At 44.1% G+C, this 27267-nt stretch overlaps 1 protein-coding gene across 1 annotated transcript in view; it reads left to right on the forward strand.

The window, feature by feature from the left end:
- LOC126176712 (sialin-like) overlaps window positions 1–26481 on the forward strand; it is a 130007-nt gene extending 103526 nt beyond the window's left edge. Inside the window, exons 9-11 of the mRNA XM_049923878.1 lie at window positions 8461–8581; window positions 21748–21875; window positions 26133–26481. Of these exons, the coding sequence (XP_049779835.1) occupies window positions 8461–8581; window positions 21748–21845 (219 nt within the window). The 3' untranslated portion in view covers window positions 21846–21875; window positions 26133–26481. The remainder of the gene's footprint in view (window positions 1–8460; window positions 8582–21747; window positions 21876–26132) is intronic.
- The last annotated feature ends 786 nt before the right edge of the window (window positions 26482–27267 follow it).

The raw sequence follows: 27267 nt of genomic DNA on the forward strand, positions 1-27267 counted from the left end.
TACCGGATGACTGATATCATGACTGATATCATATCTGTTCTGTTACTTCCCATAGAACACACTAACCAAAGACTGCGTTTTATTGGCAGGACACTTAGAAAATGTAACAGACTTACTAAGGAGGCTGCCTACACCACGCTTGTCCGTCATCTTTTAGAATACTGCTGCGCGGTGTGGGATCCTTACCAGATAGGACTGACGGAGTACATCGAAAAAGTTCAACGAAAGGCAGCACGTTTTGTATTATCGCGAAATATGGGAGAGAGTGTCACAGAAATCATACAGGATTTGGGGTGGACATCATTAAAAGAAAGGCGTTTTTCGTTGCCACGGAATCTTCTCACGAAATTCCAATCACCAACTTTCTCCTCCGTATACGAAAATATTTTGTTGACACAGACTTACATAGGGAGGAACGATCACTAAGATAAAATAAGGGAAGTCAGAGCTCGTACGTAAAGATATAAGTGTTCATTCTTTCGGCGCGCTATACGATATTGGAATGATAGAGAATTGTGAAGGTATATATGACGGTAGTATTTGTTCCCGAAAGAACAGTTACCGTAGATGACCCTGCAGATGGTTCAAATGGCTCTGAGCACTATGGGACTTAACAGGTGTGGTCATCAGTCCCCTAGAACTTAGAACTACTTAAACGTAACTAACCTAAGGACATCACACACATCCATGCCCGAGGCAGGATTCGAACCTGCGACCGTAGCAGTCGCGCGGTTCCGGACTGCGCGCCTAGAACCGCGAGACCACCGCGGCCGGCAGATGACCCTGCAGCTTTGCTGCTTTGCTAGAAATGAAATGAAAATTAAATGGACACCCTAGCTGCAAACAGGCGTTGATGTACTTTATCATTTATTAGGCGCACTACGAATGTAGTGGTGTGGACATGTGGGTATGTAGGTCTCACGGGGAGCGTGCAAGGGATAAGTCCCTGCAGGCGCTCTATCCTTGGTGCCCTCGGTGGCTCAGAAGGATAGAGCGTCTGCCATGTAAGCAGGAGATCTCGGGTTCGAGTCTCGGTCGGGGCACACATTTTCAACATGTCCCCAATAAAGTACATCAGCACCTGTTTGCAGCTAGGGTGTCCATTTAATTATCATTTCAATTCTGAAGGTGGTTCGATGAACCCTCTGCCAGGCACTTAAATGTGATTTGCAGAGTATCGATGTAGATGGACATAAGGTATTGTTGGCAAAACGTCAGGTATGATCGACGCCATTGCACAGCACTTGCCGTTTAGCAAGTAAAATGTCATAGTCGTATAAGTATAGGAAGCTCTTATCCTATTTTAGAACGTGCGCGTGGCACCTGTGTAAGGTGACTCTGATAAGCTCACCAGACAGAACACTACTCACCCTCTAAGAAGACCAGACTGGCCGCTTCGGAACGATGTAGGTGGTGCAGGACTGGTACTAGTCGGTCGTGTTACTCTTCACAGCTGGGATAAGTCATGGCAATCAAGTGGCAGTCCCTTGTATGAAATCAGCGCAGAAAGATAGGTCTACTTTTAGGCGTGACTGAATGTCATTATCCGATTTGTCTGTGTATCAACGCGGATTGTCCAACGTGTCCACAAGAAATGGAGTACCCCCTGCAGTTATGGACGAGCGGCGTTCAGTACGGAGGGCAACACTTTTTTTTGCTCGGACAATTTTGGTTGAAAAAAGGAAGAATTTTTTTGTGGGACATCGTGGAATATTCCCGCTTCAGCCCCTATAGTTTCATGAAGCCACGATAGATGGCGGCACCGTACGTGGCCTTCAAAATGGCGTGTCTAACGGAGGTGAGTTCCAAAGAGAGAGCTGTTATTAAGTTTCTTATGTCGGAAAACGAGAGCATCGCAGATATTCATTGGTGCTTGCAGAAGGTCTAGGAGACCTGGCAGTGAACAAAAGCATGGTGAGTCGTTCGGAGAACCATCTGTCATTATCGCAACATGGTCGTGCAAACCTGTGCGATCTTCCACGTGCCTTCAGGTCTCGCGCAGTTGTGACTCCTGCAATTTTGGAAAGTGCGGACATTCTCATTCGAACTGATCAACTGATCACAATCAAACACGTCGCTGCTCAACTAGATACCTCTGTTGACAGTGTTGACACATTCGTCCATCAATTGGGATGCCCAAAAGTGTGTGTCTGCTGAGTTCCTCGCCGCCTAACAGAAGACTATAATAGCAACGAAGGACCGTCTGTGCGGAAATGCTAGCGAGGCTGATCGTGACTACTTTTTGTGGAACATCATAGCTAGTGATGAAACATGGGTTCGTCACTTTGAACCGGAAACTACCAAAGGAAACTAAAACGCCTTCAGAGTGTTCGTTACCGTATAAACAAAAACGAACTTTTCCTTCTCCCTAACAACGCAAGGCCTCACACAAGTCTGCTCAACCGAGAAGCGCTCACAAAACTTCGTTGGACTGTTCTTCCGCATCCAACCTACAGCTCGGATCACACAAATTCTGACTTCCAGCTGTTTGGCTCAATGAAGGATGCATGCCGGCCGGAGTGGTCGAGCGGTTCTAGGCGCTACAGTCTGTAACCGCTCACGGTCGCAGGTTCGAATCCCGCCTCGGGCATGGATGTGTGTTATGTTCTTAGGTTAGTTGGGTTTAAGTAGTTCTAATTCTAGGGGACTGATGACCTCAGAAGTTAAGTCCCACAGTGCTCAGAGCCATTTGAACCATTTGAAGGTTACATTCTTCAGGAAGCAGTACGTGGATTATGGGGAGGTTATTGATGCAGCAAGACGTTGGCTGCGACGTCGACCAGTAGAGTGGTAACATGTGGGCATACAGGCCCTCCCAATAAAGTGGCGTAAGGCCGGCGCATTGAACGGAGATTATGTTGAAAAGTGTAGGGAAAAGAGTGGGGAATAATATGGTGCATTGGAAACCTGAATAAAACCAACCTGGCTTCAGAAAAAAAAAATGTGTTGCATTACTTACTGAACGCCCCTCGTATGTCACGCAAGGGCAGTGGTCGTTGAGAGCTCCACAGCGACAGTGACTGGATAGAATGCAACGCCTTGGCGTTGATGGATGGTTTTAAAACCGACAGGAACATCTGTTGCTAGTGAATGTAGGTCTGTCTCAGTCAGTTCCCAGGCGAGTGATGCGAAAGCTACAGCATGCAATGGATGTATGGACCCGCGCAATAGGCTTTTCCTCACAGGGGCATATGGAGTTGCTGGTATTCATCAGACCAAAGAACACAGAAACTGGACAGTGACTGTGAGGCGTAGCGCCATATACCGATCCTGCCTTGGAGGCGGTTAAGTGGGAGATGTGTCCCAGAGCTGGATAGTGACAGATGGTGACGCGAGACAGGACGCGCACGTAGTTTATGTATCAGCCGATAGAGGACAGTATTGGATAGGGGACTGTGATTTAGTTTCGATTGTGCCAACTAGAGTGCACTAAAGTAATAGAATGTTTTTCATAAACTGTTTTAGTATTTTCATAAAGTGTTATTATGTCTTTTTGTGTATGTAAAATGTTATAAATGTGTTTTAGTAGTATGAATGATGCATGAGTGTGATTTAAGGTTAATATGAAGATAATTGTTTAACGAGTTATGTAGTGGGATTTAGTGTGGGAACATTTCGAAGAAGTATGGGTGTGGACAAAGGGGATTTTTGTAGAATAGATTTGTAAAGTAAGTTTATGGTAAAGGGAAAGTTAATTCAGGTATAAATAAGAATAATAAATAACTTTATGCATAAACAAAACTTCAGCATATCAGATAATTGCGTTGGTAAAAAGTGCAGCCGTTAGGTTTACTATTTTGCGATTGGTTATTGATGAAAAGCGCGGACTGACGCGGGCGAATGTTGTTTTGCTATTGGCTGTTGAGTAAACTGACCAATGCTAAAGCGATATTCTTCGCGCGCCTTTCTCTGCTGGTAGAGAAGACTTAGAGTACTCTAGAGAGGAGTCGGAGCCTAGCCATGAAACAGTTCGGACGTGTGTAGTAGTAGTGCCGAGGGAAATGATAAGTTGCCGGATCTAGCAGTGTTTCATACATCAAAAGTGTTGTAAAGTGACGGCATAATTATTCCGATGGGTGTGTAGAAATTTCGGAATTTTTAAGTGAATTTTGTGACGAGAAAAGACATAAATTCCGCGTGGCGTATTGAGCAGGTCGGTGGCTAAAAACTGTGACTGCATTAGGTACAGACAGACTTAATATTTGTCGAGCATTCTTAATCAATAACAATCCGTATTTTTGTAGCTGTTACGTTTTCGGGAAATGCAACACCATAACCTTGCTAACGTGAGTGAAAGGGATTGTGGGTGACTGTGTTAAGACTAGCACGGGCTTGGCAGTGATAGATTTTCACCTAACCTTCAGAATATATTAATGAAGGACAAAATTTCCAACCCTTCATTTCGTCTGAAAACGTTCTCCCGAAACGTAGATTTAGTGACTTTAATTGCAGCCTGGTTCACGTCGCTCGGCTTCCCTACTGTGATATGCTGAGACAATGTTCACAGGTAGGTGCAGGTTCGTCGTAAAGGGAAGGAAGGAACCGCGCCGCCGCAACTGGTGGTGTGCAGTACGGTCTGGCTAGTGGTACAGTGTACCGACGGCGTAATAAGGCGTTTAACCAAGTGTGCGGAAGGTCTAGCTAAGACGAGAGGTTGTTCCGTGTTGTTTTGCGATAATCTTTCTTGTCATACCTCAGGCGCACCCATCCAGGTTACTGCGACCACGATGCGGGATGATTATTTCAGCACTCCAGGTCGAAAAGTATTGTCCTTCCTTCTACACCCTTATGACGATTATGCTATCGATACTTCCGTCTTACAAGATATCAGCCATGTTCACAGAGCTGCTAAAAGGTGTTGCTGGGTTGACGAACACTGATTCATCCTATCGCACGTCGACTGGTCCATTAAATCACCCTAACCCTATCTTCATCGCATAAAAATGTGTGCGATTACTTCGAACAGCAATCAACATCCCCGAAATGTAGTAGCTCTAGGGCATATAGTGATCAATGGCTAGCCTCAGATGGGTCTCGCATATCTGCAGAAACTTGTGCACTCTCTCCCGCGACGAATTGATGCCATTTCCAGTTTTAGAGACGGTGTTACATGGTAATAGCGTCAGGTCTCCTGGGGGTTGCTACACTACTGGCCATTAAAATTGCTACACCACGAAGATGACGTGCTACAGACGCTAAATTTAACCGACAGGAAGAAGATGCTGTGATATGCAAATGATTAGCTTTTCAGAGCATTCACACAAGGCTGGTGCCGGTGGCGACACCTACAACGTGCTGAAATGAGGAATGTTTCCAACCGATTTCTCACACACAAACAGCAGTTGCCCGGCGTTGCCTGGTGAAAAGTTGTTGTGATGCATCGTGTAAGGAGGAGAACTGCGCACCATCACGTTTCCGACTTTGATAAAGGTCGGATTGTAGCCTATCGCGATTGCGGTTTATCGTATCGCGACTTTGCTGCTCCGGTTGGTCGAGATCCAATGACTGTTAGCAGATAATGGAATCGGTAGGTTAAGGAGGGTAATACGGAACGCCGTGCTGGATCCCAACTGCCTAGTATCACTAGCAGTCGAGATAACAGGCATCTTATCCGCATGCCTGTAAAGGATCATGCAACCACGTCTCGATCCCTGAGTCAACAGATGGGGACGTTTACAAGACAACAATCATCTGCACGAACAGTTCGACGACGTTTGGAGCAGCATGGACTATCAGCTCGGAGACCATGGCTGCGGTTACCCTTGACGCTGCATCACAGACAGGAGCGCCTGAACCTGGGTGCACGAATGGCAAAACGTCATTTTTTCGGATGAATCCATGTTCTGTTTACAGCATCATGATGGTCGCATCCGTGTTTGGCGACATCGGGGTGAATGCACATTGGAAGCGTGTATTCATCATCGCCATACTGGCGTATCACCCGGCGTGATGGTATGAGGTACCATTGGTTACACGTCTCGGTCACCTCTTGTTCGCAATGACGGCACTCTGAACAGTGGACGTTACATTTCAGATGTGTTACGACCCGTGGCTCTACCCTTCATTCGATCCCTGCGAAACCCTATATTTCAGCAGGATAATGCACGACCACATGTCGCAGGTTCTGTACGGGCCTTTCTGGATACAGAAAATGTTCGACTGCTGCCCTGGCCAGCACATTCTGCAGATCTCTCTCCAACTGAAAACGTCTGGGCAATGGTGGCCAAGCAACTGGCTCGTCACAATACGCCAGTCACTAGTCTTGATGAACTGTGGTATCGTGTTGAAGCTGCATGGGCAGCTGTACCTGTACACGCCATCCAAGCTTTGTTTGAGTCAATGCCCAGGCGTATGAAGGCCGTTATTACAGCCAGAGGTGGTTGTTCTGGGTACTGATTTCTCAGGATCTATGCACCCAAATTGGGTGAAAATGTAGTCACATGCCAGTTCTAGTATAATATATTTGTCCAATGAATACTCGTTTATCATCTGCATTTCTTCTTGATGTAGCAATTTTAATGGCCAGTAGTGTAATTATGGTTCCCTACCTCAGTCGGTGAAAACATAACCCGTGTGAGATCACTTTGTTGCCCGTGTGTCTGTCTTTGTGTCCGACAGTTCAAAACCCCTTTTCTCAAAACCAGAGAGACACATCACGTTGAAATTTACGCCACATAGTCACATATTAAGGCCTACGGGTCCTTGGCGACGTAAAAAAGGTGAAGCTTGCAAGTCAATGCAATCAAAAGATGCGGCCATTTATGTCACATATATTGATACTCGCAAACTCAGTCATCAGAACATATAGGTTTCTTTCCGTTGATCCAGACTCATGAGATTTGGAAAGGAGGAAGGTTTCACAGTACGAGTAAAGGCAATAATCCGAAATTGTTAATCTGTAATTCTCGAAAGTTTTCGAATCCCTGGGTCTGATAGCTTGCCAGTATAAATGTCGATAACTGGCAAACTTCGTCAATATCCTCGATTCCAGAAATGGATGAACTGTCTACGTACTCGAGTCCTACTCACACCTGACCAGCTTTTTGTCCGATGTGCTAAATTTTCTGAGAATAACGCTCCAGATAAGGCAGACTAAGGGAGGGGGGAACTTGATCTTTAATGTGTTTATTACGTACTGTTGCATGCTTGTGTTATTATATTTCTTATTCTAATACGAGGCGTGTTTTTCAAGTAAGTACCGTTTTGAAATTAAAAAAACGTGCTAAGATATCTCAATAATTTTATTTTTACATGAAAGCCTGTACCTCAATCTACGTACTGATGCCATTACAGTCTGATTCTTCCTTGTTTACGTTGTGTACTGAGTGTTTAAGATGCCTCCAATAATCGTGTCCCGCCGACTGTGAAGTACGGGCTGTTATAAGATTTCTTATTGGTAAAGGCCTAAAAGCGATCGATATTCATCGTGAGATCTGTGCAGTTTACGGAGAAAACATTATGAGTGATGGAATGGTAAGAAAGTGTGTGAGAGCATTTAAAGATGGGCGCACAAATGTGCATGATGAGCAACGGAGTGGGCGTCCTTCGGTCGTTAATGAAACTTTGGTGCAGGAAGTGGACAATAAGGTGAGATAAAACAGACGCTTTACGATTTCCTCCTTGCGGGATGACTTTCCTAATGTTTCTCGTAGTGTTTTGTATGGCATTGTGACCGAGCACTTGAGTTACCGAAATTGTGCGCACGCTGGGTACCGAAAATGTTGGCGGGTGTGCACAAAACCAAACTTTTAGACAGTGCATTAACTTTCCTTGAGCGGTACCACAACGACGGTGATGATTTGTTAAGCCAAATTGTTACTGGCGATGAAACATGGGTGGCCTACGTCACACCAGAATCAAAACAACAGTCCATGGAAGTTGAGAAAGGGCACCGTTTTGCTGCAACACAATGCCCGTCCGCATGTGGCGAATCAGACCAAAGATCTCATCACATCTTTTCGAAACTCTAGACCATCCTCCGTACAGTCCCGATCTTGCGCCCAGCGACTACCATCTGTTCCTGCACTTGAAGAAACACCTGGGCGGTCGGCGCCTTCAAGACGATGACGAAGTCAAAACAGTGGTGATTCAGTGGTTAACAAGTCAGGCGGCAGACTTCTATGAGGAGGGTATTCAAAGACTGGTACAACGTTATGACAAGTGCCTCAATATTGACGGGAGTTATGTAGAAAAGTACAGGCTTTTATGTAAAACTAAAATTATTGAGATATCTTAGCACGTCTTTTTTTAATTTCAAAACGGTACTTACTTAAAAAACACGCCTCGTAGGATGTGATAATGGTTATGCTGTTCAATCTTAGAGTAAAAACTATAGGTAAATTATATCACTATAGAAAGGTAAAGACAATCTATGAGTGTTAGTCATTTAATATTAATAAATCAGTGAGTCGAAATGCTGCAGAAACTGCCACACAGCCGCTGTTCTTCTGATGTCGGCAGCAAACGCGGTGGGCGTGGAACTCGGTCTTCTACGTGACGGCGGCGCTCGCTGCCGTGAACTACACCATCTACGCTGTCTTCACCAGCGCCGATGTCCAGCCTTGGAATGAGCCTCACCCAGGTGAGTAGCTGCCTCATGAGCTCAGTGGCTGAGCAACACGAAATATCTGTCATTTCGAAAAGGACATAGCTACCAACGTTCTCTGTATCTAATCATTAATTCCACTATATTTCTTTGTTGACAAAACAGACGAATTTCCCGATAACCAGCAGTGCAAAATGTCTACGAACGCACACAACACGGTGAGAAAGCCTGATTGTCATCCATTAATACGAAAGGCGTTCATTAATGGCCGAGTGCACCAACAGTTAACCGCCGTTAAGTCGATATACAGGGTGTTACAAAAAGGTACGGCCAAACTTTCAGGATAGCGAGGATACATGCATCCACCCTCCGTCGTATGGAATCCCTGATGCGCTGATGCAGCCCTGGCGAATGGCGTATTGTATCACAGCCGTCCACAATACGAGCACGAAGAATGTCTACAGTGCATTTGGTACCGGGGTTGCGTAGACAAGAGCTTTCAAATGCCCCCATAAATGAAAGTCAAGAGGGTTTGGGTCAGGAGAGCGTGGAGGCCATGGAATTGGTCCGCCTCTACCAATCTATCGGTCACCGAATCTGTTGTTGAGAAGCGTACGAACACTTCGACTGAAATGTGCAGGAGCTCCATCGTGCATGAACCACATGTTGTGTCATACTTGTAAAGGCACTTGTTCTAGCAGCACAGGTAGAGTATCCCGTATGAAATCATGATAACGTGCTCCATTGAGTGTAGGTGGAAGAACATTGGGCCCAATCAAGACATCACCAACAATGCCTGCCCAATCGTTCACATAAAATCTGTGTTGATGTCGTGATTGCACAATTGCGTGCGGGTTCTCGTCAGCCCACACATGTTGATTGTGAAAATTTACAATTTGATCACGTTGGAATGAAGCCTCATCCGTAAAGAGAACATTTGCACTGAAATGAGGATTGACGCATTGTAGGATGAACAATTCGCAGAAGTGTACCCGTGGAGGCCAATCAGCTACTAATAGTGCCTGCACACGTTGTACATGGTACGGAAACAACTGGTTCCCCCGTAGCACTCTCCATACAGTGACGTGGTCAACGTTACCTTGTACAGCAGCAACTTCTCTGACGCTGACATTAGGGTTATCGTCAACTGTACGAAGAATTGCCTCGTCCATTGCAGGTGTCCTCGTCGTTCTAGGTCTTCCCCAGTCGCGAGTCATAGGCTTGAATGTTCCGTGCTCCCTAAGACGCCGATCAATTGCTTCGAACGTCTTCCGGTCGGGACACCTTCGTTCTGGAAATCTGTCTCGATACAATCGTACCGCGCCACGGCTATTGCCCCGTGCTAATCCATACATCAAATGGGCATCTGCCAACTCCGCATTTGTAAACATTGCACTGACTGCAAAACCGCTGACCTGTTGATGCTACGTACTGATGTGCTTGATACTAGTACTGTAGAGCAATGATTCGCATGTCAACACAAGCACCGAAGTCAACACTACCTTCCTTCAATTGGGCCAACTGGCTGTGAATCGAGGTAGTACAGTACATACTGACGAAACTAAAATGAGCTCTAACATGGAAATTAAGCGTTTCCGGACACATGTCCACATAACATCTTTTCTTTATTTGTGTGTGAGGAATGTTTCCTGAAAGTTTGGCCGTACCTTTTTGTAACACCCTGTATAATCCTGTTCAACGCAAAATTATGGTGCACTGATCGAACAGTAAGTTAGACGAGGGAATAGACCGCGGTTATATTTAACCGGGGCCCTTTCCCGGTTTTCTCGACATAACCGCGGTTTTAGAAGCATACGCTATTAAGATGGCGGTGCGTTTTGATGTTATGGATGGCACTGAGGAAGAATTGTTATACCTTGACCATTTAAATCGTGGCCAAAACCGTACTGGAGTGATTCTGGAAAGGGGAAACCCTTTTGAAGATTATAGTGACAGGAAGTTTGGAGAGAGATTTCGTCCGTCAAAAGAAACAGTGTGGTGGTTATTAAACCAAATTTGTAAACATTTGTAGGTTAGAATTTCCTACTGATCGCAATAACTCTATTTCGCCGATGAAGAGGCTTTTGATTACTTTAAGGGCAAATACAACAGGTGCTGTCAACATTCTTATTGGGGACAACAGTAATGTACATTGTGCAACAGCACAATGAATCATCCGTGATGTATCAGACATCCTTTAACTGTCAAACCATTAGTGATCACAATTTGTTAATAAGAGGTATTGTCTCTCGATGGCCGGGCTCTGTGCACGACAGTACCATATTTCTCAACTGCGCTCGCAGAGCTCAATTTGAAAACGGAGGAATACCACAAGGTCACTTATTGGGAGATAGTGGTTATGCATGTAGATCCCACTTGTTAACTCCACTTTTAAATCCGCAAAATGAAGCAGAGCATCAATATAACAGGTCTCATATTAAAACTAGAAACACTGTTGAGAGAAAATATGGCTTGTGGAAGAGAAGATTTCCCATATTAACTGTAGGCATAAGACGTAATCCACAGAAAACAATGTCAATAATTGTGGATACAACTGTCTTGCATAATATTCCGAGGAGTACAAGCAGTGAAGAACCACCAGAAGATCCAGAAAGTTCTCGACTTTTAAGTCATTTACGTGTCGCGAGAGTCCCCAACATTGAAGATAACGAACCTGTGCTACCTGGACAGCAGATGTATCGTGATGACACATTACCAGGAAGAGCAGTTAGCCGTGCTATAATTAATGAACATTTCCGATAAGGTAAAATAAATTCAGACATTGTTCAGAATGAAAATTTACGATTATAGTTACAGGATTTCGCTGTATTTTTAATTTTTTCGATTATTTCAGCATGTAATCTATTTTTTTCTGTTATCTAGGGAACACAAAAGTACTCACTGAACTGGGTGTGTGATGAGAAATTCAGTGGTACTCCAGTAACACTCAAATTTCAAACTAAAAGCCAGAGTGTGCCGTATCCTATGTTTACGATGAACCCAGAAAAGTTATTAATTTATGAGTAAACTTACAAGGAGTAGAATTAAATTGCGCCTCCACATGGGACCACATTGCCTGTTTTTCTTTCAAGCTGCAGCCGTCAGTTTTCTTATTTTCAAGAACGGGTGCATTTACACCCACCAGTTCAAGAAGTACATCTATCTCGTGCTTCGAGAAATTCGGGGTTTTTCTTTTGCTCTCCATTATTCTCAAAAAAAAAAAAAAAGAAAAAAAAGAAAAAAAAAAGCAGATCGGAAATAGGTACCGAGGTACGTATACACACTTCTGCTTGTCGATGGAAAAGACAGCAAAGAGAGAATGTGGCACCAGCGATTATCTGTGCAACTGCATGTTTACTAACATCTTTGCGTCGCCAGGGTACGTTCCATTGCAATGTACAGAGTTTACCGCGGTCAGATGCATGGTTGACGACGGTTTGCTGACCAGCGATTAACGTTGGTGCACTGCAGAAACATTTTAAACACGATGTACTTTTAACCATGATCGCAGGACCTTGGTTATCATGCTTTTTGACCGGGGTTGGTGCACTCGGCCATCAGTAATGCAACACATTTCTTCTCTCGGCCAATTTCAGTTTAACAAATGCGGAATATTTTTGTCGGGCATCGACGAATATTCCCGCTTTAGCACCCATAGTTTCACGAAGTTCAGATAGGTGACGGCACTATACGTAGCCTTCAAGATGGCGTCGGTGACGGAAATGTGTTCCAAGCATAGAGCAATCATACAGTTTCTTTTGGCGCAAAACGAGAGCATTGCAGATATTCGTAGGCGCTCGCAGAATGTCTACGGTGACCTGGCAGTGAACAAAAGCACAGAGAGTCGCAAATCTGTCCGATCTCCCGCTTGCCGGCCGGTCGCACACAGCTGTGACTCGAGCAGTGTTGGAACGTGCGGACACTCTCATTCGAGATGATCAACGGATCACAATCAGATACCTCGCTGCTCAATTGGACGTCTCCGTTGGTAGTTCTGACATACCCGTCCACCAGTTAGGGTACTCAAAAGCATGTGCCCGAAGAGTTTTTCGCCGCCTAACAGAAGACTGTAAAGAGCAACGAAGGACTATCCGTGCGGAATAGCTTGGGCGTTACAGGGCTAATAGTGAATATTTTTTGTCGAACATCCTCACAGGTGACGAAAAATGAGTTCCTCACTTCAAATCGGAAATAAAATAGCAATCCATGGAGTGGCGCTACACTACCTCTCCTCCAAAGAAAAAGTTCAAAGCAGCACCCTTAGGCGGTAAAGTCATGGCGACCGTCTTCTGGGATTCTGAAGGAATTGTTCTATTTGATGACCTCGCTCATGTTGCAACGATCAATCCTGAAGTGTACTGTGCTACCCTTACGATACTGAAGAAACGACATCAGCATATTCGTCGTCACAAAAATGTAATCAAACACCTTCCCGTGGCAGCGAAGGCCCCAAACGTGTCTGCCCACCCGAAAGCAGCTCAGAAAACTTCATTGGACTTGTCTTCCTCCTCCAGCCTATAGTCCGGATATCGCAACTTCCGACTTCCATCTCTTTGGCCCTATTAAGGATGCACTCTTCGGGAGGCAGTTCACGAGTGATGGGGAGGTTACTGATGCAGCAAGACGTTATCTCTGACGTCGACTAGTAATGTGATTCCATGCGGGCATAAAGGCCCACCTAGTAAGGTGGCGTAAGGCCGTCACATTGAACGGAGATTATGTTGAAAAAATGGGATTTAGTAGCCAAAAGAGTGGGGAATAATATAGTGTGTTGGAATCCTGACTGAAACCAACCTGATTTCAGAAAAACTAAAAAAAAAAGCATTATGCATTACTTATTGAACCCCTTTCGTGTAAACAGTAAGTCACAAACGCCCATTTCTAATCACCACTGGTGGTGCCAAACTGTTTATTGCACTTTTCAGTGTTAGTGGAACCTATTCGCTTTTATACAGGGTGTTACAAAAAGGTACGGCCAAACTTTCAGGAAACATTCCTCACACACAAATAAAGAAAAGATGTTATGTGGACATGTGTCCGGAAACGCTTAATTTCCATGTTAGAGCTCATTTTAGTTTCGTCCACCTACGCTCTATGGAGCACGTTATCATGATTTCATACGGGATACTCTACCTGTGCTGCTAGAACATGTGCCTTTACAGGTACGACACAGCATGTGGTTCATACACGATGGAGCTCCTGCACATTTCAGTCGAAGTGTTCGTACGCTTCTATACAACAGATTCGGTGACCGATGGATTGGTAGAGGCGGACCAATTCCATGGCCTCCACGCTCTCCTGACCTCAACGCACTTGACTTTCATTTATGGCGGCATTTGAAAGCCCCGGTACCAAATGCACTGTAGACATTCTTCGTGCTCGTATTGTGGACGGCTGTGGTACAAGACGCCATTCTCCAGGGCTGCATCAGCGCATCAGGGATTCCATGCGACGGAGGGTGGATGCATGTATCCTCGCTAACTGAGGACATTTTGAACATTTCCTGTAACAAAGTGTTTGAAGTCACGCTGGTACGTTCTGTTGCTGTGTGTTTCCATTCCATGATTAACGTGATTTGAAGAGAAGCAATAAAATGAGCTCTAACATGGAAAGTAAGCGTTTCCGGACACATGTCCACATAACATATTTTCTTTCTTTGTTTGTGAGGAATGTTTCCTGAAAGTTTGGCCGTACCTTTTTGTAACACCCTGTATAAGGGGTTAAGTTATCAGAAATATTTGTTTCTCAGTATTATTAACAGATTATTAACACGTAATCAACTTGGATTAATAGCTGATGGCAATGGCAAGAGTCTTGAAAAGAGGCTATAAGGTGAATATAAAAAAGATAAACCATAGGTAATGGAATACAGTCTAACTAAATCAGGGGTTACTGAGGGAATTAGATTAGTGTACGAGACGCTAAAAGTATTAGACGAGTGTTCTTATGTGGGTAGCAAAGTACTAACGATGGCTGAAGCAGAAAGAATAAAAAATGCAACTGGAAATTGGAAGGATGGTGTGTGCCTGAAAAATAAAAAATTGTTGACATCGAATATAAAATTTAAATATTATGAAGGATTTTCAAATGGTATTTGTTTGGAGTCTATCATTCTACGGATTTGAAACATGGGTAATAAACAAATCAGAAAAAAAGAGAATAGGAACTTTATACTTGTGGCGCTAAAGAACAATGCTGAAGATTATATGAGTAGAACGCATAACTGATAATGAGATACTGAGTCAAGTCGGGAAAAAACGAATATATGACAAAATTTATATGAAAGAGTGGATCGAGTGATCCAAGGAAGCGTCAGTTTGATAATGGGGGGGACATGTGTGTGTGTTGGGGGGGGGGAGGGGGTTAAATTGGAGACCAATTGAATAAATCGCCTTGAGATAGGAGTAACGGAAGTAGCCTGTAATAATCATACAGAGATGACGAGGCGTGCACTGAACGAACTAGCGAGGATAGCTGCATAAAATCAGTCTTCGGAATGAAGATCACAACACCGAATAACAGGGATGAAAATGTAACGTTCTTACACATTCCTGCGACTTTATTCTTACAAAGATGGGCCTCTGCCATCTTGTAGGGCCCTTATAATGGTGGCAGGCATGCTACTGCACATTCCTATACGTTCACTAATGAAATAATTAATAAATCATCGTAATATCAGTAGGAGCTACTACTGAAAGAGTAGGAGTGGAATTTCTATTTTAAAGTGAATCGAATAGACTAACTTCCTATTTGTAGCTACTGAGCTTCTATGAGCTGCCTTTAGGACAACTACCAGACAAGCATGTCTTTAGTTTCACGTATGCCTGCAATGATTGGACAGTTAAAGGAAACAGGGAAAGGTTTAACATATTATAAAGGCTTCATCGATCGTGATTATGCCCTTTGAGTAACATGAGACTTGGAATTTGCCGATTTCGAAGACTTCACAGGCATCGAGAGCCGCATATGCGCCTGACGATGCTTCTACGGCAACCCACCTTACTGCAGTGGCACGCGCTCTAGTCGACTCAACTGGCGTTTGAACTCTCATTTTACGTGAGACGATACAAGCAACCGATGTTCCTGCAGTTCAGTCCACATTTGCTCTGTTCTCGATAACTTAAGTAACATTTCTTCTTCATTGCTCAAACTATGTTAAATAGGATTTATAACAAGTTTGTTTGCGTGGCCATGATCCACAATGAGTACATAATTTCGTTACACAAATTTAAACCCCTTTATCTACAGCGTACTTTACTTGCTCCCGACACCTAAAACTTTCAACCAATCTCTGGCAGCTATTACATCGACATTCAACTTTCTGCCTCCACCACGACTAAGGACAGCCCAATCCCAATAATATCTAGAAAGAAAAAGCCTTTCCGTACACACATCACACTCTCTCTTTCTCTCTCTTTAACACATTCAACACACACACACACACACACACACACACACACACACACACACACACACGCACGCACGCATACACAGATAGAAAGAGAACTGGAATGAACAGTGATTTGATTTCATCATATACACTGTGCAACAGAATTAAAGGGTCGCTTTTTCGAAGTACTATAATTCTCTCCCTTTGCGACGCAGAAGTTTGAAATTTGGCTCAGAGGTGCCTACAAGCTTTCTATATTGTTCTGCAAAAGCGTGGCACCCTGCGACATCACCCTCTGCCTCGACGACACTTGAAACGGTAAGGTCTCGACGCAAGCAAAAAAGGCCAGAGCTCAAAAGTTCATGTGACGCTCGAAGTGGGTTATTGAGGTCACGTTGGCACCAAATTTCACCACAATTTTGACCGACATCGCCGTGAACTTGTCACATGATGGGAAGGTCGTCACACCCCTCACCACTTATTTGGACGCCTCTGTGACGGAGGCCAGAACTGCGATGCCCAGTGTTGGAATCATGCTGTTTTTTATTAGTGGCCGAGGGAAACATTTCGAACACACTGTCGCTCAAAAAAATGGTTCAAATGGCTCTGAGCACTATGGGACTTAACATCTGTGGCCATCAGTCCCCTAGAACTTAGAACTACTTAAACCTAACTAACCTACGGACATCAAACACGTCCATGCCCGAGGCAGGATTCGAACCTGCGGCCGTAGCGGTCACGCGGTTCCAGACTGAAGCGCCTAGAACCGCTCGGCCACTCCGGCCGGCACTGCCACTCAGAATCGACACGAAAAGGCCCCAGGGTGTGGCATAACGGGAGTCTTTCCTTGGTACATTGATTCCCACACATTTCGAGGTCGAGAATGACAGTTTGCAGTGGATTGAGAAGTCTTTGGTACTGATGATGTTTCCCTAGCGCTTCAACCCTTCTCTAAGGACATCGTAGCCGTTCAGAGGCGTCAAAAAAAGGGGTGGGTGTGGCTCAGAGGTGCTGTGACGACATTCTCGTAGTGTGACGTGCCCACGGTGACGTTGGGTAAAATTGCGGTCAAATTTGGTGTGTGTGTGGCATCATCAACTCACGTTGAACTTCTGAGCCCTGGCCTCTTTCTCGCATGTGTCAAGACGTTGATGTCTGAAGCGTCAGCGAGGCCGAATGTAGTGTCACAGGGCGCCACGTATTTGCACCATTACAGACAGAGGTTGTAGGCACCTTTGTGCCAAATCACAAACTTATGCGTCGCAGTGGGAAATAACTAAGGGGTTTCGAAAGAGTGATCTTTTAATTTCGCTGCACAGTATACTTCATTAGATTGGAAAGACTTACGGAAAAAAATGAAATAAAAAGAGAGACATCAAGTGAACACACAGTTACGACGACGAGTCACATATCTCGTTAGAAAATCTGCAGGTAGTGCCAGACTAATAGTTAAGTTCGAGAACAATGAGCTTACAAAATATGGAACCTGCGAAAAAAAATCACAGTGCAAGAGGTAGTTCGGCACACGGTTAAACTGCTAGGAAGTTTCGAATCAGCACACAATCCGCAACAATATGCTAGTTGCGTTTGGAAAGTAAAGCTGCGTCTCAGCTTTTCAGAAATGATCGGCAGACTATATAATACAACTTCTTTCTCAGTTCTGCACGTCACGTTTCAATCGCTTGCTATTGTTTCTTCTGAACACAAATACATCCGACTTCGTATTTTTAAGACAGAATTCCTACTTTATTTAACAATAGTCCTCTCAGGCAGCCGGCCGGTGTGGCCGTGCGGTTAACGGCGCTTCAGTCTGGAACCGCGTGACCGCTACGGTCGCAGGTTCGAATCCTGCCTCGGGCATGGATGTGTGTGATGTCCTTAGGTTAGTTAGGTTTAATTAGTTCTAAGTTCTAGGCGACTGATGACCTCAGAAGTTAAGTCGCATAGTGCTCGGAGCCATTTTTTTGAACCTCTCGGGCATCGCAACAATATTTTGAAATATATAGAGGTCGTCCAACACCGAAATCGAATAATGCCGTCATTTACTCATATACAGACAAGAATTGTGACGGAAATTCACGGATGCGACGCTGGCGATCTTCAGTGTTATACGTACGCCGCGACACTTTCGGGATGTGCCCAGCAGACGTTGCATGGGAAACAATTGCATGTGATTCAGAGTACGTGTTCATGTTTCGTAGTGGTCTGTGCATGTTACTACAATTACATCTAGTTCTACACCTATACTCCGCAAGCCACCGTATCGTGTGTGGTAGAGGATACTTTGTGCACCACTGCGATTTCCCACCTTTGTGTTCCAGCCACGAGTGGTGCGCAGGGAAAACGATTGTTGGGAAGCCTCCGAACGGTGTAGAATCTCTCTGATCTTGCCTTCATGGTCTGTTAACGAAATACACGTAGGAAGAAGTAATATGTCGGTTGACTCTTCTAAGGAAAGCACGCTCTCGGTAATTTAACAGGAAGCTCCGCCAAGATTCACAATGATTATTTTGTAACTTCTGCTACTAGAATTGGGTGAGCCTCTTTATGATGCATTCGCACTTAGTAAACAAATCCGTGGCGGAATGCGCTGCTCTTCTTTCGTTCTTCTGTATTTTATGCGTCAATCTACTCTTACTAGATATGAGTCACAGACTGACGAGTAATTCTCAAGTATCGGTCGAACGAGGATTTTGAGAGCCACCTCTTTTGTGTGCGGATTATACTTCCCAAGTATTCCTGCAAAGAATGTCATTCTGGCATGTGCTTTTTCTAAGAATATTTTTATGTCGTCGTTACACTTTAAATCGTTCCGTACTCATACTCCCAGAAATTTAATGGATGCGAATGCTTTCAGTGACTATTTGGCAACAGTGTAGTCACACAATAACGGGTGTCAACGCCTATTTATAGGCAGTATGTTACATTTGTTTATACTGATAGACCACTGCCAATCCGTACAACAAGCGTCGGGTACTCTGCTAGTCTTCCTGCATTTCCGTACAATTTTCTAGCGTTACTACTTCTCTACATACAACAGCAACAGCCTTTCGGAGCATCTAAAGTTATCTAGCGGGTCATTTATACAAACTCGTGGTGAAAAGTAATGCTTCCGAATGTTTTATGTAAAACCTCATAAAGCTTTTTAAATAACAGAAACATTTTAACATTCTACATCTTTATTCTTCGTGTCTACATACTTATTTCTTAACATAGTCACTCTGGCGAGGAACACATTTCTCACAACGAGAGACCATTTTATTAATACAGTCACTGTAGAATGTGTAAAAATGGCTCTGAGTACTATGGGACTAAACTTCTGAGGTCGTCAGTCCCCTAGAACTTAGAACTACTTAAACCTAACTAAGCTAAGGACATCACACACAGCCGTGCCCGAGGCATGATTCGAACCTGCGACCGTAGCGGTCGTGCGGTTCCAGATGGTAGCGCCTAGAACCGCTTGGCCACCCCGGCCGGCCACTGTAGAATGTCATCTCTGCTTATGCCGGTTCATAACTATCAAAATTAAGTCGCAGAAAGTGTTCTTTAAGTTTCCGAAACATGAAAATCGGATGGGGCCAAGTCGGGACTGTACGAACAATGATCGATGACAGGGCACGCAAGGCCGCGGATTGCTGTAGATACTGCAGCACTCGAGTGTGGTCTGGCTTTGTCATGCTGAAGGAGATGGTGCACCATGTATGGACTAACTTTTCGAGTTCGTGCTTTCAGTGATCTGAGATTTTCTAACGTGTCACCATAGTTACAATACACACCACCATGTTACATGCTACAATACGGAGCCCTCTAGCGGCGAACGGTTGCCACTTACGCCAGCGAAACGGAAAGGTCGACTGAATAATATGCATGGCATGTAGTACCTCGATCCATATTCCGAACAGAATAAAAAATTCGGAGGTAGTTTTTCACCGCGGTCTCATACATTCACTGATCAGTCAGAACATAATGGCCACCGGCCTAATTGCCTGTATCTCCATCTCTGACAATGATAACACCGGCTACGCCTCGTGACATAGAAGCAATGAGACCTTCGTAGGTAACTGGTGGGAGATGGAACCACACCTGCACACACAAGTCACCTAATTCCCGTAAATTCGGGGGAGGGGGACAATGAGCTTTGAGCTATGTTGAGTCACATCCCAGACGTATTCGATGGAGCTCAGTCTGGCAAGTTGGGGGCCAGCACGTCAACTGGAACTCACTAATGTTTTCTCGAACTACTCCATCACACTCCTGGACTCATGGACATGGCGCATTATCTTGTTGGAAAATGACACCGCTGTCAGGAAACATGATCGTCATGAAGGGATGTAAGTGGTTTGCAACCAGTACGATACCCCGTGACCGTCATGGTGCCTTGCACGAGTTCCATTGGACCCATGGATGCCCATATGAATGTTCCCCAGAGCATAACTGAGCCGCAGTCTCCGTCTCGCAGTACAGGTGTCAACTAGCTATTCGCTTGGAAGATGACGGATTCGCGCCCTTCCATCGATGTAATGAAGAAGGCATCGTGATTGGTCAGATGATGTAACGCTCAACCACTGTGCCAATGTCCAGTGACGAGCGTCACGCGCCAATTTCAGTCGTAGTGGCCAATGTCATGGTGTTAACACTGTCACATGCATGGGTCGTCGGCTACAGAGGCCCATCGTTTGGAGTGTTCGGTACACTGAGTGTTCAGACACACTTGTACTCTGCCCAGCATTAAATTCTGGTGTTAGCTCCACCACAGTTCGCCGCCTGTCCTGTTTTGCCAGTCTGCCCAACCTATGACGTCCGACATATGTCTGACCAGCGGCCGGCCGGTGTGGCCGAGCGGTTCTAGGCGCTTCAGTCTGGAACCGAGTGACTGCTATGGCCGCAGGTTCGAATCCTACCTCGGGCAAGGATGTGTGTGATTCCTTAGGTTAGTTAGGTTTAAGCAGTTCTAAGTTCTAGGGGACTGATGACCTCAGATGTTAAGTCCCATTGTGCTCAGAGCCATTTGAACCATTTGTCCGACCAGCGACGTCTGGACGTGGTTTCACCATAGTTCCAGCACGTGCTGAAAACACTCACGACAGCGCTTCTCGAATACCCGAGAAGTTGTGCATTTTCCGAAACGTTCATACCTAGCCTCCGGGCCATCACAATCTGCCCTTGGTCAAACTCAGACAGATCGCGCTCTTTTCCCATTCTGCACATGGGCAGCACGCTTACTGATACTACATGCACCGTGAATGTGTCTGGCTAGCAGTCATTCCTCGCCAGGTAACGCTGCTATCGCCTGGATGGGTCCACATGGATAGTAGGCCGGTTGCCATTATGTTCTGGCTGATGAGTGTATATCGTGAATAGCACTGGTTCTGTAACACGTCCTCGGGCCACATCCGAAGCCACTTTTACGCTCTGAAGGTTTCTCTCCATTAAGAATACATGCTCTGTTCTGTTGGTAGGAACTCTTCATTCCAAAGTGTCCTGTTATTCCGAACTCCCGTATTTTGTTTCTAGACGACAATGCGGAACTGTTTTAGCCATTATAATGAAGAAAACTAGAGACGTAAATTCTAGAATTTCATCAGGTAGTCAGTTGGTAGACCCACTAATGATCGTTAGCATTATCGGCTAGTGCGTTTAGCTTATCAGGCCCTGGAAGATTATTTATTTATGTTCAGGGTTTACGCTTCGTGGCCAACAATACAATTTCAAAGCATCTTCTGCTACGCAAATTGTAAATTCTCAACAGAAAACTATCAAAATTCCATAAAAAATACAGTAAATGGAGCTTTTCATCCTTTCACTCTTTCAGCGAAGGAATCCAAAGAAAGAAGCGAGTGCTGTACTGACAACGCGGCTTTCGAGTGTGATGTCACGCGGCATACTGGACAAAGGCCGGCTATTCCTTAGTCTTCATCCACTGTGCACCGTGCTACTGTGGTAAGTACGTAATTATAAATATCAAGCTTTTCTGTTGGGTTTATTATTTGTTGCTGTTTTTGGTGGTAGTCTTTTATCTTGGTTGATTTTCCTATTCCTCATGTGATTGCTTTGCCTTATTATTTAAAGTGTAAAAGTGACTTGCCTCATCTTCATAATCGACTGACATTGTTTTTATTCATTTTTTGTAAAAATAACTGCGTGAATGGTCGGCTAAGGTTCTGGAACTCAAAATGCTTCCACACCTCATTCCACATTCCAAGGAAGGTGGCGTAGCTCGCTGATTCCATCAGCATCAGCGCCTCCTCGCGGTCGCTCAGCAGCAGCTAAACGCACCTTTATCTTCGATAGCTTAGTAAAGCTCGCTAGGGAGTGAGTTTACTTCTTATATAGCCGAAAGTGCTCAAAATGTTTTATACCATCTTCATTATTCACCTAGCTTGTGCTTTTTTATAGCCGGCCTTTTTGTCGATTCTCTTTTAGAAACAAGATATCGCTAAGCAATGGACGAAAAAGAAAAGCCGCAGTAGAGCAAGCTTTGTATCCAATCTTCAGTTAATGCCTCGTTTGCTCACTGCTTTGTCTGTCACCAAGTGCCGACGGAACACTTCTGGTTTGGACAGAGCCATTTTACGGCGAGAAGAGTTTTCAACAGCGGGTCTTGGCCACCACACTGGTGTACATTCGGAGACTCAACCACTTTCGTGTGACACAAAGCATTGATATTTGCCTCGTAGCGATCTCCTGCCATTAACTACAACCGTTAATGACCGCTGCCTAGAATTTATTGGTAGCAGATACCCCGAGGAGATTGCAACAGAACTGTACGTTGTCTTTTTGGAGCTAACTGGGAGAGCTGTCAAACAGTATGCGATCAGTTTGGCCTCTATACATCTACTACGAATGACCGTACGAGTCCCTCAGGAATGTGTTCATATTCGTTTGAGATAACCGAGGAACTCCTGGAATGTAACCTGTATCAATGAGACTGCGTTCCCTTCATCGACGACTGCAAGATTTTTCTGACGCCTGACAACAGACGTAGAAGAATGTGGATGTGGCCAGGTAGCGATATATGTCGGAGGTATGCAGTCTCACGAGTTCAGCACGTATACGCCGGTAGCACATATTTTGTTCCGGCGTCGTTTACCGACTACACAGCTAGTACAAACGCAAGGTTGAGGGTTGCATACAATGTAAATCAACTTGCTGCTGTCACCTCAGCGCTATACTGGCTTCCTCCCTACCCGCTGCAGTTGCGGAGTATGACAAGTGAAATCGGCGCGTCTGCGGTCGCTTCCTACTCGTGGACTCTTTCCCCCTTACTAAATCGTGCAAGTGTGTAACGTTCTGACGTAGCCCGAAAGCTCGGTGCACGATATTGCTTTTGTAGTGAAGCAATGGCAAAGCGAAAATGACTCTCGGGATCAGATGGCCGCCAACGAAGCTGTATTCATGAGACTACAGAGGCGGTAAAACGGAAGTTCATTGATTTATTGTATACAATTGCAGATTTGCTTCATAAGAGAGTAATATCCCGAAAAAGCTCGATTTACTGTCTACACTACGGAAGGAAAGCATGCAAAGTTCGTCAAATCGAAACAGGTATTAAGTTTACAGCAATTTTTTATCTTCGATGCTGTGAAATAGATCTCTTCTACTGCAAGCTCATTGCTTTCTATGTTTTGGGAACTGGTAGTAAGGACCAAAACAAGAAAAAAAAGTCCAGTAAACATGTGCTCCAAAACTCGTACCTTAAAAGTTGTGAGCATTTGTTCATTAGAAGAGTTGTGTTTCAAAGTAGCGAAAATAAACAAGTGCTTATAGCTCTTAAAGTATGCGTTTTAGAGCACATGTTTAATGGCCATCTTTTCTTGTTTTGTTCCATACTACCACTTCCCAAAATATGGAAAACAAAGAGCTTGCAGGAGAACAGATTCGTTTCACAGCATCGAAGATTAAGAATTGGTCATAGCTCTTAAGATATGCGTTTTAGGGTCCATGTTTACTTGACTTTTTTGTTTCGAATGATCATTCCTGTCATATCCCTGACTATTGACCGCCACTTCTGAAACACACTGTATATATGTCCCTCAGGAATGTGGTCATAATGTACATATATACGTGTACAAGGTGGTCAGAAACTGAAACGCTTAAAAAGTTGTTCCAGGGTAGTTTGCGATGAGAAACAATTGTTAAGAATAAAATTTAATGCGTTGCGAAACTTCATCCTGCTGTTCATCATTATTAAATTGTGAACTGAGACAGACTGCTCCTGGGTGCACGTTACACACCAATACCTGATTTTGGTGTCTCTGCCTGGCTATAATATAACTGACATCTTCCGTATCTCCCGTCCTTTACCCAATACACCTCGTCCACTTGTTATTCTTGAACAGAGTATTCACTATTATTAGCTGATATTTGCCGCAGAACTCATAAAGTCTTTTTCCTCTCTCATGCCCACATTCTCCCATAACCCTTTCTCCTATTCCTTCTCCTACAACGACATTCCAGTTCCCATGATTATTAGATTTTCATCTCTCTTTACCTATTGAATTACCCGTTCAGTATCCTCATATGCTTTCTCTGCCTCTCCATCTTCCGCTTGCGGCGACGTCATGTGTACCTGAATTATTGTTCAAAAAAATGTGTGAAATCTTATGGGACTTAACTGCTAAGGTCATCAGTTCCTACGCTTACACACTATTTAACATAAATTATCCTAAGGACAAAAACACACACCCATACCCGAGGGAGGACTCGTACAGTACAGTCCATGACTGCAGCGCCGTAGACTGCTCGGCTAATCCCGCGCGACCCTGAATTATTGTTGTCGGTGGTGGGTTGCTGTCGAATCTGATGAGAACAATCCCATCATTGAACTGCTCACAGTAATTCACTCTCCGTCCTGTATTCTTATTCAAAATGAATCCTACACCCGTTACCAAATTTTCTGCTGCTGTTGATATTACCCTATGCTCATCTGACCAGAAACTCATGTCTTCTTTTCATTTCACTCCATTGATCACCACTATATCTAGATTGGGATTTAGCATTTCGCTTTTCAGATTTTCTAGCTTCCCTATCACGTTCAGACTTCTTACATTCCACCCCTCGACTCGTACAATGTTATCCTTTCGTTGGGTATTCAATTTTCCTCTCATAGTCACCTCCACCTCGGCAGTCGTCCCCCAGAGATCCGAATGGGGACGTGTCAGGAATCTTTTGCCACTGGAGACATCATCATGATACTTTTTCAATTATGGGTCATATGTCCGGAGGATACACATTATGTGTCTATAATGCAGTGCTTTCCATTGCCTTCTGCATCCTCATGCCGTTGATCATTGATGATTCTTCCATCTTTTAGGAGTAGTTTCCCACCCCAAGGGGTTTTATGAAACATCCCCTTAGAAAAATTTATGAATGATTGTGCTGGTAAACCACTTACGTTATTTGATTTTCAAACACCTGAGCAAAACTGAACGTACTCAGACATTTCTCTCTTTACTTATTCTGATCATCACTATACTGACACACAATATTTTTAGCGCAACGCAATCTGACTTTCAAAAATCCCTACAAAAGAATGGCCCTGACTAACAATAACCTATACCTTTCATGAATCACTTACCCCACAAAAATCTTCATTACTCGAACTACTGCAATACAGCGAGCGCCAATACTGCCAGCTAAATAAAAGATTCAAACTACTTGAGGCACTAACTACTGATAGGCATAGTTAGCAAATGAAAGATTTTGATAGAGAACAAACAATGTATTTACCTTAATAGTGTTCAAAAGTCATGTTCATGACATCCAGTCTTACAAATTTACTGTCTCTGATGGACACACGTCCAGATCATCCGCTCTCAAAACTCCACTATCTCTCCCCCCACATCCACCACTGCTGGCGGCTCACCTCCAACTGCGCAACGCTACGCGCTGTTGACAGCCAACTGCCCAACACTACAATAGCAAATTCCAACAATGCAAACCAGCCACAGACTGCACACAGCACAGTCAGTGATTTTCATATAGAGCGCTACATGGCGTTACCAACATATAAACCTAAACAGCCTACTTACACTGTCATCAAAGAATTCTTAGTTTCTTGTAATTACTATTGCCATTTTTAGATTCTAGGTTATTTCTGTTTTTTTTTCCGGCCGCTGTTCGGAGTTGTAGCACATCTTGTTTCTCACAAAGCTTTCAAGGCTAATAATGTATTTATTATTTCTCTTGTTTCTGCAGCAATTCTCGCTATTGAAAAGAGAAATGTTGAGAGATATCGTGGTGGACGTCGCAGAGATGGAGCGTTGACGCTGGCGAGCGGGAACGTCATCACACGGTGTCACGAAGATCTCGCTAGCGGTCACTGCAACTGTCGCAGTGGTAACAAGGCGATGCTTCAGCAGAGGAAACTCGACGCCCCGAGGAAGTCGTCGATGCTTCCACAACACCGTCTCCGCTGCCATCAGCCTGCGTCATGTCGCCTGGCAACGTCACAGTTGCCATTTTATTTATTTATTTATTGTCATTTCTTGCGTTGCTACAGCAAGCCATTTAAAACACAGAGTGGTAATATATGCTATGGAATCGAATAAAGTGACTCATTGATGAATTACTAGCCTCATTGGTAATTTCCCTAAAAGAAAAATGATTAATATAAAGCACAGAAACAAAATAAACTCACTCCACGGGAACATCCAATTAAGGAAGGGGTATAAACGTCACCCACACATAACACACTTGGCACTATACTATTTAAACTCGGCGATTACGGCTGTCGTTGAAAGGTCCGCTATTTTCTTTGAAGGATAAGTACACTATTTCCTCTTTACTCGAATTCCTCTCCATTGTTAAATTAAAAACAATATTGTTTAACGCTTAATAGAGTATAACAAATCATAAAAAACAGCATGGTACCTGACAATGAATACAATCTTTTGTGATTATTGAGGAAAAAGTATTAATAAAAGTACAAATTCACAATTTTTTTCTGAATCAATGTTGCCACATAATCATATTGCAGTACCATTACTTCGATTATGTAAAAATTAGTATGTATGATACTACTGCCCGACATACAGTCCGTAGGATGATACAGAAGTTCACAATTAGAGTCGACGTTCTGGAGCCTATAGCCCGTTAAAAACTTCATTGTGATCCTGTGTATTGTTGTATTTCTTGGTGCGTGATTATATGTGTATTACTGTAAACTTGCCCTTCACCTTGCTGTCTTGCACGAAGCAACTTTCTTAGTGTGATACCTCTTGCACGAAAAGAACAAGTGATTTCATTTATACTTTGAAGCTGCACCGAAAAAACAAGTTGGATAGCCTATGATGCCTATCCTTGGAGGTAAATTGAGAAATTTCCTTGATAA

The sequence above is a fragment of the Schistocerca cancellata genome, chromosome 3 (genome assembly GCF_023864275.1).
Source record: "Schistocerca cancellata isolate TAMUIC-IGC-003103 chromosome 3, iqSchCanc2.1, whole genome shotgun sequence".
Classification (NCBI taxonomy): domain Eukaryota; kingdom Metazoa; phylum Arthropoda; class Insecta; order Orthoptera; family Acrididae; genus Schistocerca; species Schistocerca cancellata.